Genomic DNA, 20,243 nt, shown 5'->3' with positions numbered 1-20,243 from the left:
ATCTTAAGATGAACCCCATCCTGCGAACCTGTCAAATGTAATCCTGCGTTATTCAACAATTTTAATACTCACCTTTTAACCGCAAAGTTGCACCGGTAAAATTAAGCGTGAAAGGCACTTATCGTTCTACAAATATGAAAAAATCATAAACTCAATTATCAGAATACAACCCAAAAACACAGTACACAGAACAGCCCCAAATGTAAAAATGCAAAAATAAGACTAAAATATGTATATAACAATAGCTAAAAATTATTCTGGAAATTTTAAAAATATACTCGCCACCAATCAAAAACATGCAGACATAAAGAATTACACAATAGTTTTCTTTTTTTTTTAAAGTTTATAAAAAACAAAATATGAAGTCTTATTTTTTTTTTTTTTTTTCAAATGTTCTTTAAAAGTCTGTAAAAAACAAAATATGAAGTCTTCTTCAAAAAATGATAAAAATTACGCGCAAAGACGAAAGTTCTTTTACAGTTCGCAAAAACGAAACTCGCAAGAAAAATGAGTTAATGTGGATCTTCTCGTAGCCTGATCCTTCTCGGTCGGAAACCTCAAGTTTCCACCTTCGCAGCCGTTGCTCACTGAAAATTGGATTATTATGCCAATATTCCAGTGAGTTTTTAAGGAGAGTATGAAATCTCCTTCTTCCTCAATGGAAGGACATCGGAACAGGATTATTATGCCTGTCCGAGCCTTTTAAACTTTGAATTTCAGGAACCTGAAGTGGTTGTGGCAGGAATTCCTGCTACACTCCCTCCTGGAAGCGCCTGACGTTGCTCCTCGTCCGAAGATTGAAGTCGAAGCTCTTCCTGTACATCACGGAGCGCACGCTGTGGCTCCTCAGCTGCTGTGCACTGACTCCAATGAAACCAGGTGTCTCCTTTCCCTTGTAGACGAACAGCATGAGACGTCCTCTCCACTACTCGGTGTGGTCCGGTGTAGCGAGGTTCAGACCACTTCCGTTTGATGACCTTCAGGCGCACCCAGTCGATTCCTGGAACTGGTCCTGAAGCTGGACGCTCCTGTGCCGTCTGGTATTTCGCAAATTCCGCAGCCAGACTCTGTAACTCAGTAAAGAAATCTTTATGAGATAAATGTGCAAGTTCACCTTTCCATCCAGGCACGCGACTCCCAGGTCCTGGAAAAATCCGTCCGGTCTGGAGCTCGAATGGAGAGAACCCTGTTGTTTGATTAATAGACATTCGAACAGACATCAAAGCAATAGGCAAAGCATCTACCCAATTTAATTTGGTATGTGCACATACTTTGGCCAATTTTTGTTTGATAGTTTGGTTCAACCTCTCAACCTTGCCTTGTGACTGGGGATGGTATACTGTACCGAAAGAATGTTTCAATCCAAGCAGCTGCTCCACTTTCTGCAGATCTTGATTCTTAAAATGAGTGCCGTTATCTGATCTCACCTTCTCTGGAAATCCATGGGTCGGAATGTAATGATTGATCAGACACTTTATGACAGTTTTACTGTCCTCCTTTTTCGCTGGCCACGCCTCTGGCCAGCCCGAGTATGCGTCCACACACATTAATACATACCTGTATCCTCTAACGGGTGTTACCATGTCTGTGAAATCAATAATTATTTCCTTACCTGGTTGTGTAGTACAAGGGAAATGTCCCACTGGTGGCCTAATAGTTGGTTTTGCGTTATGTTGTCCACAAATTTCACATGTTTTCACATATTCCTTGACCATGTCTCTCAAAAATGGATGCCACCAGTGCTCTAGATTTTTTAGCATCTGTGCAATACCCACATGTCCGAGTCCGTGAGCTTCCTGGAAAACCTGGAATCTCATATTTGGAGGAAGAATTACTTTACCATTTGGTCCCCGCCAGAGTCCTTCATTGCAGACGGCACCTCTGGCCCTCCAGACTGATCGTTCCTCAGGTGACACGGTTTTCTGATGAGAAATAATTTTTTCAAGGTGATTTTGTTCAACCTGTTCAAGTTCAGTACTCACCATCACCAGAGATGTCAGGTATCCCGCTGCCCTCTTAGCGGCTTCATCTGCGGCTGCGTTTCCTGCTGCAACTCTGGTCTTGCTCTGATCATGTCCTTTGCATTTAATCACAGCCACAGATTGAGGCAACAGTAATGCTTCTGCCAATTCTTTCATTTCAGTTTCATGTTTTATGGGCTTTTGTGTTGCAGTCATAAATCCTGCTCTGAGCCACTGAGGAAGTTCCACATGTACAGCGCTAGCCACATAAGCTGAATCACTGTAAAGATTCACCCTCATTCCCTCAGCTAGTTTCAGTGCTTCAACCATTGCTATTACTTCTGCCCTCTGTGCTGATTGGGCACCCTGCAGTTTTTCTGCCTTCAAAACATGAAACTCACTGCCCAAGTCTTCCACTATCGCATATGCTGCTCTCAAACCGTCTGTGTCATGTTTAAAACAACAACCGTCTGTATAAAAGTTTTTCACATCTTCACCTTCTAGAGGAGAAGCTTGTAGGTCCGGTCTTATCTTTTCTTCCTTCAGTACTAATTCGTCACAGTTGTGTGGCTGTCCATCTTGCATCCTGTCAGCCATATTCGCTCCGTTATGTACAAAAGTTATATTAGGTGATTCCAGAATTTTGCTCAGTTTTTGTTGTCTCAATGTAGTTAATGTGAAATGTTGTGAATTCACATATGCCACCACACTGTGTGATGTCATAACCTGTAATGGATGACCCATCACAATGTGTGCTGTCTTTTGAATCATTTTTCCCACACCTGCTGCATGTCTTGTACATGTCGGATGTCTTTTCTCCATCGGATCCAACATTGCGCTGACATATTGGAGGATTCTCCTGTCTCCCCCTTTTTTCTGAAACAGAACTGCATTGACCGTCAGTTCTGTAACAGAAACATCCAAATAAAAGGGCGAAGCATAATCTGGGACAGCCAACTGGGCAGCAGCAGCCAATTGCTGTTTCAGAGAGATAAAAGCATCTTCCGCCTCCACAGTCCAAGTCAAAGCCTGATTGAGCTTACGAGTCCCATGCTCCCTGACTAATGCCCGTAAAGGGTCTGTCAAACCAGTATAGTTAGGAACATAGTTCCTACTATATCCAGTCAAACCAAGAAAGGACAGCATGTCTTTCACCGTGTGTGGTTTAGGGTGATCGAGAATAGCAGATTTGTGACTGGCAGACATCTGAGTGCCAGTCGCAGTGATAGTCCGCCCCAAGAAAGAAACCTGCTTTCTCGCAATTTGCAATTTAGACCTGCTCACTTTAAAACCTCTGTCAGCAAGGTGTGACAGCAAACGTCGCGTGGCCTCAATGCAGGACTCCAACGACTGTGCTGCCAGCATGAGATCATCCACATACTGAATCAGAGTCACACCGTCCGGTAACGAGCAGTCTGCTAACTGCTGTTTCAAAACCTGATTAAAGAGCCCTGGGGAGAGAGCAAAACCCTGAGGCAAACGCGTATATCTCAGCTGCTGACCCCCGTAGGTGAAAGAAAACACATCTCTACATTCCTCAGCCAATGGGAGACAAAAGAAAGCGTTAGCAAGGTCCACACAAGAAAACCAAGTCTGAGAGGGATCAAGGTTCGTTAATGCAACATGAGGATTAGGGACTGGCACCGTAGGGGTCAATAAAACGGAATTAATTGTCCGAAGATCATGTGCCATGCGGTATTTACCCGTCCCTTTCTTCTCGACTGGTAAAATAGGAGTGTTCCAGGAAGAGGTGGAAGATTCTAACACACCAGCCTCCAGAAGACCCCCAATAGTTTCTGCTAGTCCCTCTTCTGCCGCCTGCTTATGAGGATACTGAGACCTCCAAATAGGAGGACCCGGTCGCAAATCAAAAGTGACAGGTGTGACATCAACAAGCCCCACGTCCGTAGGACCCGTTGCCCACAGACATTCAGGCAGAGAAGCCAACATTGCAGCTGCAGTTGGATGATCAGTCAACTCCCTGCCATGATGCCTAGGAAGTTGAAGATGTTCCAAAACTACAGAATCTACAGCAGAACACTTTATTCTGTAGGTGTTTGTAGAAGGAGAGAAAAAGAGGTCTGTATTAACAGTTGCCTGCCAGTCTGAAACTGCCAGGGAGCGCTTTACCACACCCCCTAATTCCATGGCCTGATGGCCAGGATGGAGAGCCAAAGAAATATGTGGAACAGCTTCATCTTGCATTTTATACCAAAACGACTGATCTTGAGTCAGATCAACAGCCGCAGCCACCCCCTCCGGTGCCACATAAATGTCCTGTGAAAATACAGTCCAGTCACCACCGGCTAAATGTGTCTCAAACTGCTCCTGGAACCATTCAGTCTGGTCTCGGTCATAAAACAAAGTAACATGGGGCAGATCAGGGGTCGGACCATACGGAGCCAGCGCTTGAATCCAGGGCTTCCAAAGCAGAAAACAAGACAGAATTCCAGCATGATCAGTCTTTTCCGGCTGTAAACGCCCCCAGTATATGTCAGCCAGTTGCTCCTCAGCTTGTTGCAGCAAAAACTGTCCATGGGTACAAACCGGAGAACAGGCGTGAGACGATCCATCAGGAAAAGTGACAAGTAATCCATCAGGTCCACACAAAATAGTTGCCCCCAAAGCAATCAACAAGTCCCTCCCTAGTAAATTAACGGGAGATGAGGGGGAGCACACAAAAGGATGCGTCACTTTCTGTCTGCCCACAACCGTGTGCAGAGGCGTGGAGATTGGCAGAGTCTGTTTCACCCCAGAAAAACCAACCACTGATATTGTCTGATCAGAAAGTTTATGTGAAGGCATGACAGCATTCATGGTGGAATATGTTGCCCCTGTATCCACCAAAAATGGTAATGATTGTCCATCAACTGTCACATCAATCAGGGGATCTGCCAAAGCTCCCTGACTTAGGTTCTTCCCCGGGGTGTGTCAATACTGTCCAGCCTGAGAAAACTGTCCTGGACGTTGCGGAAGCAATGCAGCATTCGGAGTTTGTTGTGATGACAAGTCCGGCAACGCACCATCGGATATATAGTGAGGGCACTGTTGAACCCAGTGACCCTCCTCCCCACAATAAAAACACCTGTCTCTGCCGCGTCCACCCCTTCCTCGCGCGACCGACACTGCAGGCCGTCCCCGTCTGCCCCCACGCCACCCCGGAAGACCAGACCGAAAACGAGGAGCTGACACGCCAGGACCAGAATGAAACACCGGAAGAGGAGCGCGTGCAACAGCCGCCAACATAGCTCTAACCTCCTGTCTTTCCTGTTTTGCAAGATTAATTTTCTGTTTAGCTTCTCCTATTTGAAGTTTCAATAATTGATTCTTAAGATCTTCTTGCTCTCTCTCCTTCTCTTTCTCCTTATCCTGAAAAACCTGCATATTATGCAACAAATGCAATTCCCACTTCGCATGGTCACAAGATCTCAACTCCGGGTTTGTCCCCATTGAAGCAGCGACAGAAGTAGGGACACCATTTAAAACAGCTTGACGAAAATGTTCCCTCATTAATGTAGCAACAGCTGGATGAACCCCAGATTGTCGCCTCCAGATATCTACGGCTTTGTCTAAAAATACCTTTGGGTGTTCTTTGGAATCCCAGAAAAACTTTGGAATAAGTGACAGCGACACAGGGGGAAATATATCCCTCAAGGCCGCACCCACAGTAGTCAGAACAGCTGTAAGAGGCGTCTCATCAGGGAAGTTCAAAGTTCCCGCAGACAGCTCGACATCACGGCAATTTGTTGTCGTTGTTGAACGACTCAAAAGTGCCCTGAAATCCCCCAATGCTAAGGTCAACCCCCCTGTCAGTGAATCTAATGCATGTAACCAAGGAGTAGCACCGTCCACCAAAGATGGTAATTTTTCAATAAGGGTCTGTAAATCTCCAAAAGAAAACGGCTTGTATCTCTGTCCTTGGTGGGAAACTATTAAAGGCATAGCATAATGAGAAGAACTGTCAGAACGTACTGACGGAGCCTCAGAATGAACCGATCTATTTGAAAGGTCTGAGTCCAACTCATCCATACCCCCCTGTGATTTCCTGCTTGAACTTAAAAGTCGTTCCTGAAAAGTGACAGCATTAGAGGTGGCACCGCACCTCCCTGGTGTGCTCACCTCACGAGGGGAGGGACTAACATCCCTTCTCTGCATGTCACACAGGTTACGTCCGCTCCGAAATTGCATCGGAGCGGAGGTAAACTTCACATCATTTTTCAAAACAGGAGGAGAAGACACTGAGTTTCCCCGAATGGGTGGGGGCTCCTCAACCAGACGGCCAACCAGTGACACATCTACATTCAACTGAACCTCCCCCTGCTCCCCCTCTTGTGAGGAAGAGGCTACGGGAGGTGCAGGACTGCTGAACTGATGTGAAACCTGAGCCACACCTGAAGAAGTCGCCAAAGGATATCTAGAAAAACAAAGTTTTTCACGTTGAACACGATCCGCCATAGGAAGACTATCAGAAACAGAGCGAACACCAAGAGGGGACGCCGGGCATGGCGTCATTAAATCGGGATCCTCCCGCGCCGGTGGAGCAGAAGAACTCTGAGGAGGAACCCTCAGGAGATCCCATTCAGCTGTGCCCCTCCGAACATCCAACACTGGATACAACCCCGTGCAAGAGGGATTAGTGTCATTATATGGGGGTGGGGGTGAAGCAACAGATGGATTAAGCTTCTGTTTCGGCCGGTCAGAGGAAACCCCCGAAAGATCAACCGGGGCGTGTAATGAGTCTGAAGCCTTCGTAACCGAACCCTTTCCATAAAGGTGATCCGTCCCCTGCCAACCCACCAGAAGCTTAGCCCAGAATTGCCTATCCTGTTCCGCATTTTCCAGCTTTTTAATTAGTTTCTTTCTGCGAAACAGAGTAGCCCCATCCTTTTCACCACGCACCGCATCCCTATCAGCTGAAGCCTGACTTAGACAAGCATTCAGAATCAGTCCTAACGGCTTTTCAGCACTTAGGAGTTCATTGTTTTTGCTGACCGCATTTTCCAACCTGACTTTCAATTCCTCCGCCGTCACATCAAGCGAATTCAGACCAAGTTGTTTATCATAAATACAAATGAAGTCCGCAATCTGGTCCCGCAGAGTTTTCCACGGAGCCAGACTATATGAATGGCCTATAACATCATTTGTCAACCCAGTATCCATAATAACTTTACAATAAATGTAGCAAAAACCACGCAAATTCACACAAGCAGCGCTTTTTTAAACACAGCGTTCCGCTCAAGGCAATTAGCATACACACACACAGACACACGCAAATACACACGCAGATACACACACAGATTCAAACAGCCTCGTGTCGCAGCAACAAGCACAGATCGCCACACACAGAGAAACACAAAGAAACACAGAGAAACACAGAGACACAAAACACAGTTTCGGACAAACGTACAAGACAGAGGGGAGAAAAAATAAAAATAAAAAATCAAAATAAAATGCCGGCTAAAAACTGCAGTAATTTCCAAACTTATAAACTTAGTCCTCCGAGTGATCCAACTCAAATTTCAGTCCTTAATCGGTGATTCAACCTGCTTTCAGTCCTTAATCGGTGATTCAACCTGCTTTCAGTCCTTAATCGGTGATACAACCTGCTTTCAGTCCTTAATCGGTGATACAACCTGCTTTCAGTCCTTAATCGGTGATACAACCTGCTTTCAGTCCTTAATCGGTGATTCAACCGGCTTTCAGTCCTCCGAGTGATACAACTCAAATCTTAGACACAAACTTTCCCAATTTTTTCGAAGGGACAGAATTAAGCCTTCAGGAAAAATTCACTTAAAACCTAGCCTTATAACAGCGGTAACGTTAAGCCGACTGCTTGGACCTGCCACGATCCTCTGTACCCGTGTCTATTCAAATCTATCAACAACAAAATCTTTTAGAAGCATCAACATACATCTGCAGTTTTCCAGCCCTGTAGTCACACACCAAAACAGCCAGCACCGATCGCCCACGTGTCGCAGACACGGAAACAAATCAAAGAGTCTTACCCGACTGTAGCGTCCGAGCCGAACCGGGCCAGCGCGTGACAGAGCCGTCCGCTCAGAATCCGCAACCGAACGAGCCCCCAAATTATTAAGGAAGGAAAGTTATTTGGTTAGCTTAAGTTTTGGAAACAGCATGGCTCTGCTTTCCCTCCTGTTCGCCGAGTCGCGAGCGGATGTCGTCACGGCTGGCAAGGAGACGGCGAGGCACAATGACGTCACAGAAATGCAGAGTTTAATTCAATAGAAAACACCGTATGAATTTAACAAGAAAACTTCAGAGTACACAGAAGTACATTCTTTACCTGAGACAAAAGAATTAAAAGAAAAAGAACAAAGGCGCCTTTGGAGACAGCTGATGCTTAAAAGCAAAACAGGGCAGTTGTCTGAATTCTTATTACTGAGCATTCCCTTTTCTAGTGAAGGCGTTTCTCTTTGTTAATATATGCAAATAGGGCGTACCTCTGTTTTGACCAACCAAGAGCTACCTTGGAAAAAACTTAGACCTTCCCCTGAGTTTTAATGACAAATATCAAGAGTCATTTTAGTTATTAAAATTATAAGTTATTTTCACAAAACCTATCTTGCTCCTCTGCAGTCAGCTTCTCCAAAGATGTGAATCTTTACCTTATCACAAACAATAATGAGATAGAAGTCTTTTTCATCCTGTAAAACATAACATTCAAACCATTCCCTTTTGGTTTCCGATATTGTCATAGTTAGTACATTTTCAAATACATTCCATTTAACTAGATTAGTACTTGTAACTTGGGTAATATATTTTAATCTAACACACTATTGCTATTAATATTAAGAGGTATATCAGAAATTAAACTAAGTGTTTTCCAAGATTCCTAAGTTGTGGTCAACTCCAGATGCAACTCTGAGCTCCTGAGAAACCCCCGACCTCTGACCTGCGAGCCGGGGAAGATATTCTTTATGGCCTCCTAATTTAAAACCTTTCAAGAGCTTTGTGTTTTATGGCTGGTCTAAATTACAGCCTTGCCAAAAGAATGTTTATCTGTGAACTCCTGCCTTGCATCTGCTTTTGTCCAAATGGAATGTTGGTCTACTTATACGCACATGGCATTAGTTTAACTATATTAAACCATCAAAAATAGCCATGATTCCTTAACAAGTGAATAAATCGAGTTTCAATCAGTTTTCTGCACCAAAGAATTAATAATAATAAACAGTTTTTTAACGTGGCTCATAAGAGCCATATGAATGAAATAAGTAATTATTGATATGACAAGAGCACGCGGCTTTCACACCTGGGTGGTGGGCGTGTCGATGCGGGCGTGATGTCACTAGGTATGAACTGCAAGGTGAGTGGCGTCGTGTGCACGAGGAAACGGGTGGCGGAGTGGTCATAGTTTCTGTTGACCGTGTCGTAGATCGTTGGCACTTGTGCATTGATTGTCCTGGTCAGTCTGTCGCAGTCCTTGTAAAGTTTGAAGCAAGATAATCAAAAACCATTATCGATGGATTAAATCGATAATCATGACAGAACAAAGAAGTGGCCTGGAGATGATTGACGGATGAGATTTCCTGAGTGAACCCCGTGCAGCTCTACCACCATTAGTTTGCTTCACATTTAAATATTGTTAAGGAAAAATGATTAATTTTAGTGCTTAATACAGTTAATCTACGACATGTGTAACAGTTATGTATAATACTCTTATTTGGAACAGGTCTCGTCTGAGATGCAGGGCCCTTTGTCTCCCCCACACCAGAGCAATAAAATTTACATTCCGATGGGGGGGGCAAGAGACTTCTTGGCGCCAGGGATCGCCCGTACCAGACAGAGATGACCGCGAAGTGGTCCGCCCTCGGACTTAGATAAAAACCAGACACCTTTGCCAGAAGGAGGGGAGTTTCCGGGGTTCTCTGGTGGGACGAAACGGGTCCCTGATTGGTCAGACAACGGAGCGCCTCCTTTGCATATATTAAATAGGGAAACTCCTCTTCTGTTTAAAATTCCAGGCCAGAAAACGGAGTGAGAGTTTTTTTCATCTTTTCTCCACGTGGGCGCCTTTGTCTGTCTTATGTGTTTCGTGTGTCTTCCCTTGTGTGTCTTATTTTGTGATAAAATGCATATCTTTGTTCCTCTGCAGCTTTGTTGTTCATTGTTTTGTATGAGATTAAACTCTGTGATCTGTGACGTCAACACGCTTTGTTGTTGTTTCGTTTTAGCAGCACGCGGTCGCTGCACGTCGCCCATGGAGAGCGTCACTCGTCAATCCCGGGCAAGATTAAAGAGGAAAAGAGCCAAACGTTTTGTCCAAAGCTAGCATTAAATGATCCTCTCTTTTTTAATAATATACATGTTTGAAATGTTAAATTAACATTCGTGACTGCACACAAAATACACCAGCAAATATTGCAGCAAGCCTATTTGCGAGGGGAAGCCAAAGTTTTGCGAGGTAACGCAAAATATTTTTTTTCCCATGTCCCCTAGAGGACTCCGTAGGCGGTCAGCCTGACAGCACACTGTTCAGTTCCGGGTTGCAGGTGAACTCGGGTCCGCTCTGTGGCTACCTGCTTGTGTTTGGCGCATTTCTAAGATAGCTAAAGAATATTTCTGAATCGGGCCGAAAGAAAACAACCGAACAAATATATTTGATTCTTTCTGGCAACCACTCCATGGTGAGTCGTTTATTTTGTGTACTTTGTTTTGTTTTTAGCAGAAATGTGGTGGCCCATTTTAAATCCCTACAGTAGCGATTAAAAAAATGTAAAACCCGTAATCTTTAACTTTAAATTAATTTGAATGATTACTGAGAAATGCTTTATGAAATATAACAATTATTTTATTTTTGAATGTTTAATTATGTTGGATAAGAGTATAACCCTGAAATGTGAATGTTAATTAATTTGTTACTTATGACCTTGTTTATGTCAGGTTTTCTGAACCATCAGCGCAGCCTTGCAGTAGGACATTTAATTTAGCTTTGGATTATTGGACCAAATTCATTCGGATTATCGATTGATGAACCATTAATCATCCTGCATACAGACGGACTGCCATCAGGGTGTATTTGTTATTGTTTTTGCTTATAGTCATGACAAATTATTATTATTATTATTATTATTATTATTATTATGAGATTGAATACCTTCTTAAATATATGCAATGGAAAAGCGGGTCATATGAACTTGAATATAATGATGTTATTAATCCTTGTTAGTTTCACATGTGACGTTTTGAGTTAAAAGACAGAATTATGGGAATGTTTTTTTCCTCATCTTTACAGAAAATTCAAAGAAAGTAGTATGACAGCACATTAGTATAAAAATGTTTGATATGATAAACTGAGCAGAAAAAAGAATAAATGCAAAAGAATAGTCACAAGATAACTGCTACAAAATGCTACAAATACGCAAGAGAAACTTCAAATCTTCAATTAAAATATTAACATACTGGTATAAAGTTTGTGATTTTGTGATGTTGCAACGTTTAACTAAACGCATAATTATGAAATGAATATCTTAAGTTTTTTGTGGGAGTGGAATAGAAAGCTGTTTGGTTTTCTTATCCTGATTTTTAAACAAATATTTTCTTCTCAGACTAGAGCAAAAAACGGATGAGTTTCTTGTAACATTTTTGGTTCATAAATTCACAACATTCATAGTTTCTTTTAAAAAAGACAATTTAGGTTAGGTTAGGTTAAACTTTATTAATCCCATAGGGAAATTGAGGTTATCTGTTGCTCACACATTAATTCACATCTACACAGCATTAAAATCATACAGCTGGAGACATCCATAAAAGGTACACGAATATAATAAATAAATACATTACCACTAAAAAGAGGTCTAGTAAAAGTGCTTAAATATGTTAAAATACTAGTTAGCCCGTCTCCCTCCTACAGATAGCAGCATTATAAAGCCTAATGGGCCGTGGGGCAAAGGAGTTTTTAATCCTCTCAGTGGAACAACCCAGTGAGAGGAACCAGTCCCTGAAGGAAAACAGTGCAGAGAGGACGACTGGTGTTGTCCAGGACTGAGTTTAGACGGTGTCCTCTGTTCCACCACCGTCTCCACAGACCACGGAGCCAGCGCTATTTAGTTCCATTAGTCTTTTTATTTTTCAAATGTAGCATCAGGCATTGATTTTATTTTTAAATATGACGTATGTTTATCCTTGATCTTTATTAGCTCCACTTTATACCAAACTAACTGTTAGCCACATGGAAGAGATGGTTTTATGGGTAACAGATAAATATGTAATCATATCTCTAATTTGTCAAATCGCAGAGGGAATTACCTTTAATACAGTTAAATAAATATTAGTACATTTTAATGTGTATTTTTTGCCATCTTGGAAATATGGCAAAATTTAAAGAGCAAGCTGTCTGTCACAAAAAAATCAGTTTTAAGTGTAAAGCATTGAAATAATTTCTGTTTCACTGAACATGTTACATTAAATTTTGCTCTGAATTCAACAAGTCATAATTAAACACATTAAAGGGGCCAAATTTCTCCAGCAAAGACTGTGGAAAGCAAAGGCACCTAAACTGCACATTTAAAAACAATTTGTTGTTGTAGTTTTTAGCAGTCAAGGCCTAAACAGCAAACAGTCAGCCATTTTGGATGTTGAAAATGGCGGCTCAGAGGCAAAGTGAACTGCCTCAACATTTTGCTGCTTCAACCCTGATTTCACTTTGACAGGAAGAGAGAGACAGAAAGAGAGAGACAGACAGAGAGACAGAGAGAGAGAGAGGTTTGGGGTTTAAAATTCCTTTATTTTACATTCCTATTGTCAAAACCACAAAAAACACAAACAAATCAAAAGGAAATGATCAACTCAACAGAAAAGGAAAAACTAAAAACTCTTCATCCAATGTACATAGCACATCCTTAATACCCCATTTGCACAGAAAACCCTCCATGTCTTTTGTTAACTTAAAAAACTCAAATTCCACACGAATCCGAGCAACCAACAATCTCTTAAACAATACACATGCGTCATCCGTTTGCTGACTGTTCTTTATGTTCCTCCTGGATAGCCATATTGCCAATTTCGCAGTTCCTGAAAGAAAATTCAAAAGAATGTGAATAGACTTCTTTCTCACACAATACCGCGGGCCATAAATAAAAATACAAGTTGAAAACAATTCCCCAAAACCATCAAACAACTGACTTAAAAGATCAAACAGAGACTTCAACCTCACGCACTCGACAAATAAATGAAACAATGTTTCGTCTTGAGAACAAAAACAACAAGAAACACTAATGCCAGGATCAAGATGCGCCAGATACCTGTTCGTAGCTATGGCCCCATGCACAATCCTCCACTGGAGGTCACCCACCCGTTTTTCAACAGGGGGTTTGTACAGGGACCGCCAACAGCCTCCCGTGGTAGAGCCGGAGTCAAAAAACTCAGTCCACTTCGACACCTTCACTCCCGCCAGAGAGCGTAAATTCAGAACCTTCACACAAGTACAATACAAAGCCTTCTTTTCCAGATTTTCAAAACGCCCCAACGGGGTGTCTCGGATAGACAACAATAAACTTGTATCGTTCTGCCACTGATCTGCTGCAGGAGAGACGATCAGGGAAGGAAAACTGTACTCACATTCATCATCCCATTGGTCAGACAGAGTACCGTTAACAGCAAACGCTCTAAGAAAACCTGGCAAGGACGCACACGCCTCGTCTTTCAACTTTGAAACAAGTCTGATAGACCTTATGTTCAACCTCTCCATTAAAACGTCCACAGACAGCTTCAATAAATGTCCCAACTTCACACAACCCACTTCTATCATCCTAGATCGTAGCGTAACGGATGAGAGGAGTTGTGACGAGACAAAAACATTTTCAAACAAAGGCTCTTCAAAAAGCCACATCCCAGGTGATATTTGAGTCTCTCTCTCAAATGTGAGAGTCTTCCACGCGTTTATCACTGATTGATAAAACGGAGTAAGTCCAGTCAAGTCCACAGATCCTTGCTTCAGTAAGAAAAGATGTTTACCGTACCCCATCCTTCCTGCTTTCTGTAGCAAAAGACGTGCCGTATCCAGCCATGGCATTCCAACTCCATACAGCATCTTCTGCAGACTTTGCAGCCTGAAGGCCGCAATCCGTGACGTGATGTCTATGAGTCCTTGTCCTCCTTCTTCCACGGGTAGATACAAAGCCGCAGCCCTCACCCAATGGCATCCGGACCAGAAAAAATCCACTATAGTCCTTTGGAGTCTTTGTATAAGAGAGGCTGGCGGTGTCAACACAGTCAATTTATGCCAAAGGGCCGAAGCAACCAAGTTATTGACCACCAACACTCTTCCCCTATAGGATAACTGAGGTAGCAGCCATTTCCATTTAGATAATCTGGCACACACTCTCTCCATGACAGCCTCCCAATTTTTATTCAAAGCAGTCTCTGTTCCCAAAAAACCCCCCAAAAACTTAAAACCCTGATCCACCCAGTGCATATCCCCAGGCAATATAGGGAGAGTTTTATTTTCCCATAAACCAACTTTAACTGCAGAACTCTTCTCCCAGTTAACTTTAGCCGAAGAAGCTTTCTCATATAACTCCAAACAACACTGAAGACTCAAAATATCATTCTGATCCCGAATAAAAATATGTATATCATCGGCATAAGCAGAGACTACTAAACCTGAACTATGTGACAAACCTGGAAGAACAAAACCATTAAGAGTAAAACGAAGCTTATGCAAAAAAGGTTCAACTATAATAGAGTACAGTTGACCAGATATTGGACAACCTTGTCTGATCCCCCGTTGAAGTTTCACAGGACGACTTAAACCACCCCCAACTTTAACAACACAAGGTGCTTCATTGTATAATAACCCCAGCAAGGACAAAAAACCCTCACCGAAACCAAACGCTCTTAAAGTAGAAAAAAGAAAAACATGATCTACCCTATCAGAAGCTTTTTCCTGATCCAATGAAATAATTCCTACATCAATTCCATATATTCTACAAATATCAAACAAGTCTCTCAAAAGAAAAAGATTATCCTTAATTTATCTGTCACATTGATCTTTATGTATAATAAATTCAAGAACATTTTTCAGTCTGTTGGAAAGCACTTTAGAAAATAATTTGTAGTCCACACACAGGAGAGAGACTGGCCTCCAGTTCTTCAATAAAGTCAAATCTCCTTTTTTTGGAATCAAGGAAAGAACAGCTTTCCGACAGGATGACGGCAAAAAACCCGTTGACACGCACTCTTGTAGCACCTCCCACAAGTCTTCCCCCAGCAACCTCCAGAAATGTTTATAGAAATCCGCAGGTAAACCATCTATTCCTGGACTCTTTCCAGAACCCATTTGTCCGACTGCAGCCGTCAGTTCCTCCATCGAGACGCCAACATCCAGAATTTCCCGATCCGTAGCGGCAAGTTGCGGGAGACCATCCAACAAAGTTTCCATGGATCCCCCGTCACATGTCTGTTTCTTGTACAAGTCGCCGTAAAAAGCCACGGCGTGTTCTTTCATCGCACAAGGATCAGCAGTCAGCGTTCCATCAGCAAGTTGGAGGCAACTTATCTGTTTCGCCCTGTTGGTACTCCTCTCCAAATTAAAGAAGAAAGATGTAGGGGCATCCATCTCTGTCACTGAAATAAACCGTGATCGAATCAAAGCCCCTTTAGCCCTTTCATGTAAATAACAACTTAACTGATCCCTCTTAACTCTCAGCTGACTATCAGCATTATTAGACACATTAGTTTCCAACACTTTTATCTCATTTTCTAATTTCTGAATCACTTTTTTAATTTTTGATGTAGAATAACTTGTATATTGTTGACAAAAAACTCTTATCTGAGCCTTCCCAACCTCCCACCACTCGGTTAATGACACAAATTCTAACTTTCTCATTTTCCAAATATACCAGAAGTCACTAAACGTTTGACAAAAGAGATTATCTTTAAGTAATTTCGTATTAAAATGCCAATGCGATTTACATCTAATGTCACTTGAACAAAGAAAATCTAGATAGACTAGATCAGGGGTGTCAAACTCCAGTCCTCGAGGGCCGCTGTCCTGCAACTTTTAGATGTGCCTCTGCTGCACCACACCTGAATAGAATAATTAGGTCATTAGCAAGGCTGGGAGAACTGACCTACACCAGGAGGAGGTAATTAAGACATTTCATTTCAGTGTTTTGTAGCTGTGGCACATCTAAAAACTGCAGGACTGCGGCCCTCGAGGACTGGAGTTTGACACCTGTGGACTAGATGATGATCAGAAAAACCAACCGGAGAAATAAAACAATTTAACAATCTATTTCTATCCGTATCTAAAATATAAAAACGATCCAAACGAGCCCCACACACTATCCCGTCCGTCATTTTCACCCAGGTGTGCTGTATATCCTGGGGGTGTTTGGTCCTCCAAGCATCAACTAAACCCACCTCTACCATCATCTCAATTAATCTAGAAGACGATGGAGGATGAGGTTCTTCCCCTGTTCTATCATTTAAAAAACTCGTTGTACAGTTCCAGTCTCCCCCCAACACCACACACTCATTTTGATTAGACTGCTGCAGAAAACTATGAACATCTTTAAAAATTTTAAGCCTTTGATCCCCTTGACTTGGTGCATAAACATTCATAAAACAGAAAAGGTTTTTTTTTATTTCCACTCTAATCACCAGGACCCTTCCTGGAACTAACTCAGAATGAGAAACAACATTAATGTCCAAAGCTGGTGAGAATAAAGCTGCTACACCAGCAGATAATCTTGTGCCATGAGACAAAAAATATTTCCCTGTCCAACTCAGCCCCCACTCCACCTCATTGTCATGGTCTGTATGCGTCTCTTGCAAAAAAACAACATCAAGTTTCTTTTGCCTGATCGTCTCCAAACCAACCATCTTTTTAAGTGGATCCCTCCCACCATTGATATTTAAAGTCCCCACCCTGATACTACTCATACAAATAGAAAAGAGAGGCAGATCAGACAGAGACAGTAGAAAGAAAATCACCTAGTGCACTTTAATCATTATCTTATCTCTGATTCTTCAGCCGCTTTGAACCTTTCGCTTTTTTTGCTGACACCTGTCTCCTGACACTTGTCAGGTGTTTTTTTAACCGGAAACGTTTCTTTTCATCTAACATGTCAAATCCAACCACTTTCCGAACCACTAATACACTCTTGATAAATTTTTCTGCATCAGGAAAATAGTCAAGGATCTTAACTTGTTTGCCAAATGTTTCATCCAAAAATTCATTAATTTCCTCCAGAGTGTACAAATCGCCACTAGATGTTTGTGAATCTGCGATTGAGACACTGTCTGAGTCGTTGTCGTACTCCATGTCTTCTACCTGTGCAGGTGGCGCAGCAGACTGGACCCCTGCAGCGCCACCTTCAGGCAACACTACAGCCTCTGCAGCGCCACCTTCAGGCAACGCTACAGCCTCTGCAGCGCCACCTTCAGGCAACACCACAGCCTCTGCAGCGCCACCTTCAGGCAACGCTACAGCCTCTGCAGCGCCACCTTCAGGCAACACTACAGCCTCTGCAGCGCCACCCTCAGGCAACGCTACAGCCTCTGCAGCGCCACCCTCAGGCAACGCTACAGCCTCTGCAACAACACAGCCAACCATTTGATCTGTTTCTACCTCCAGATTACTCCCCTCTGAGGAGTCCTTGGGAACACCGGTTCCAGTTTTTTCAGTATCCTCCGGTACAATATGTTTATTCAAACCACTGCTTCCCTCTCCTGCATCAAAGCTAGCGGGCGGAGGAAACGCCCCGCCCTCAGCGGGCGGAGGAAACGCCCCGCCCTCAGCAGGAGGAGGAGCCCCGACCACCCGCGACTCCTCTGCACTGCCGCTCACTTCAACCTGAGCTTCTTGATTTTTATGCGGGCAAGAAGAACGCTTATGTCCAACATCCCCACACTCAAAGCATTTCATACTCCCAGAACTCGCATAAACCATATAAGATCCTTCTTCATATTTCACTCTGAAAGAAACTTCTAGCGTCTGTGTAGCAGAGTTTAAGAACATAAAAACCTGCCTCCTGAAAGACTGAACGTGTTTCAGCTTATCATGTTTACATCCCAAACCAACAGTTTTAAAACCACTCGCCAGTTTCCCAAAGCGCTGGAGCTCCTTCTCCAACAAAACATTAGGAATGAACGGCGGCACGCCCGAGACAATAACCCGGGTGGAGGGCACCGCAAGCAGCGAGACCTGCAGGTACTCCCCGCCTACTGTCACCCCGCTAACAATCAACTGGTTCACAAAGCGCTCTTCTCTTAAAAATATCACTACTCCCTTATTCATTCTGGAAGCATAAATTAAATTGCTGTGACCAACTAGATCACCAACTGTCAACAGAACCGTTTCAACTGGGATTGTCGGATCAGGTTGGATCCGAATCCCATTTCTCAAAGAGAGGGGCGGCGGCTCTGGAGACGCCATCCCCACAAACAAACAGCGCTACAAGCACTGAAAACCAAAAACCAGAACCAGAACCCAAGACTTAGAACCAAAGCAAGTAAAGAATATTAGAAAGCAACAAATACATGAAAGAAAAAAGTCAAAAAAGAAAACGATTGAGACACTTTCACTCTCCCAAACTCACCACCCGCAGACTCACCACCACCACTCCCAGAGAGAGAGAGAGAGAGACAGAGACAGAGAGGCCTGAGGTCCATTTCCTCACTGCCTGTGCTTCTCTCTCTCTCTCTGTCTCTCTCTCTGTCTCTCCATGTCTTTGTCTCTTGAGCCTCAAACGGGGTGGTTGGCCTTTATGCGTCTTGGTTCTGGTGGTTCTGACCCATATTTTTTTAGCATCTGCTGTTGCTGTGTAATTTCTGAATGAAGACAATCTACAAAAAGAAATTCTTCCCACCTTATAAGGAAATCCTAGCAGAAGGGGGCGGGGCCTGTCCCTGCTGTCTCCATGGTAACACCTTTGTTGTTGCTAACTGAACTGTCTCTGCAATCAGACATGGAGGATCAGAAGAATCAAACTTGTGACTTTTACCGCACCGATCCGGATCTGCCAGAGAGATTCAACAATCCTGAATTTTTCAGCACTTTCAGGTAAATAATTAATAACATATTAATAACAGTCAGCCATTCCTAAACGATCCAAACCTGCTGCTGTCCTGAGACCAGCCTTTCACACAGGTGGTACTACCATAGCAGTATTAGTAGTAGTATTACTGTGAGCCCATGTTAAGGACAGACTGCTCTGCTGTTGTCTCAGCTTGTACTTTGGGTTCGGTGCCGATTAGGGCTGGGGTCAGTCAGTCAATTCTCCGTTAATGAAGCCTGTTACCTTCATCCTGATGAAGATTATGTTTGGTTCTCAGGGTGAGGAAGACTCATCCTTTATATTGGACCTGGAACCAAACATACGGCAGCAAGAAACCAACAGTTCATGAGATGCAGGTGAGACGAGTTTAGCATTTGATTAGATGATCTGAAGCTTTGGAAACATTTAATTGATAGATTTAGGGGAGAAGAAGGACAGATGCAGGGTTGGCTTTAACCCACTCCTTCCTGTTTCAGACTGGTTTCAAAGTGATGTCTCACCGCTTCTCGGAACACTACCTGCGGTTCGGGATGCAACGCGATCAGGGCTTCAACACGGCAGTGGACCGGAGCCGGGTCATGCATCCCATGGAAACCCAGAACAAGAGATACCAGCTGCAGCACGTGTATCTCTACGGACACCAATGCAGAGCGTCCAGCAATAAATGACTCCCTGCTCTCTGAAAGTTTTGTTGTGTGTATTACTCCAGCTCAACCAGCAGATGGCGGCATTGTTTAAAGCTCTACTGACTAAGTCAGGTGAAACCGTGTCATCCTGATGCTTACTTCATGTATCCATTTTTAAAATCTGTTTTATCCTTCAAGCCTGAATAATTTATGCTTTTCTATGTTGTGTAACGAAAGCGCTGCAAAAGCCTTCATCACAAGATCTCTTATTATTTCTGGACGCCTTAACATTTTAAAAAAACTCAACAAACTTTAACCAAAATTGTCCCGAGCCAGAAATGTTCAGATTTCAGTTCAGTCACAAGTGGGCGTGGCCAAACTGCTCCACAGCGTGAGATAGGATAAACCTTTGGTCGTAGAGATCTGAAGCTCGGGAGATCCCCTCAAATCAAGAAAAAAAGTCCCTGTGAGGTACCCCCTAAAATGCACAGGGAGGCGCCATTTTGGGTCAAAGGGAAAATTTTGCCATTTTTTCACGTTTACACACCTTGAATTTCAAAAAACTCCTAGGGATTTTGACCTATCTGCTTCATTTTTGGTCAGGATGCAAGCATAGGGCTTCAAAAGTTATC

The 20,243-nt window shown here is 43.2% G+C and overlaps 2 protein-coding genes across 2 annotated transcripts; one reads left to right on the top strand and one right to left on the bottom strand.

Annotated features, from left to right (window-relative positions):
- Positions 1–438: 438 nt before the first annotated feature.
- On the bottom strand, positions 439–3,911 carry LOC111610329. Its single transcript, XM_023344025.1, has one exon. It carries the CDS (start codon positions 3,909–3,911, stop codon positions 717–719), a length of 3,195 nt encoding a protein of 1,064 aa, XP_023199793.1. The 3' UTR covers positions 439–716.
- A 14,755-nt stretch (positions 3,912–18,666) lies between these two features.
- c12h9orf116 (chromosome 12 C9orf116 homolog) lies at positions 18,667–19,667 on the top strand. The gene is made up of 3 exons (XM_005815285.2): positions 18,667–18,990; positions 19,263–19,341; positions 19,462–19,667. The coding sequence occupies exons 1-3, from the start codon at positions 18,848–18,850 to the stop codon at positions 19,651–19,653; spliced, it is 414 nt and encodes a 137-aa protein (XP_005815342.2). The 5' UTR covers positions 18,667–18,847; the 3' UTR covers positions 19,654–19,667.
- The last annotated feature ends 576 nt before the right edge of the window (positions 19,668–20,243 follow it).

This window comes from Xiphophorus maculatus, chromosome 12, assembly GCF_002775205.1.
Source record: "Xiphophorus maculatus strain JP 163 A chromosome 12, X_maculatus-5.0-male, whole genome shotgun sequence".
Lineage (NCBI taxonomy): Eukaryota > Metazoa > Chordata > Actinopteri > Cyprinodontiformes > Poeciliidae > Xiphophorus > Xiphophorus maculatus.
Note: the sequence above shows the minus strand (reverse complement) of the source record. Positions and strands in the feature narration are given on the sequence as shown.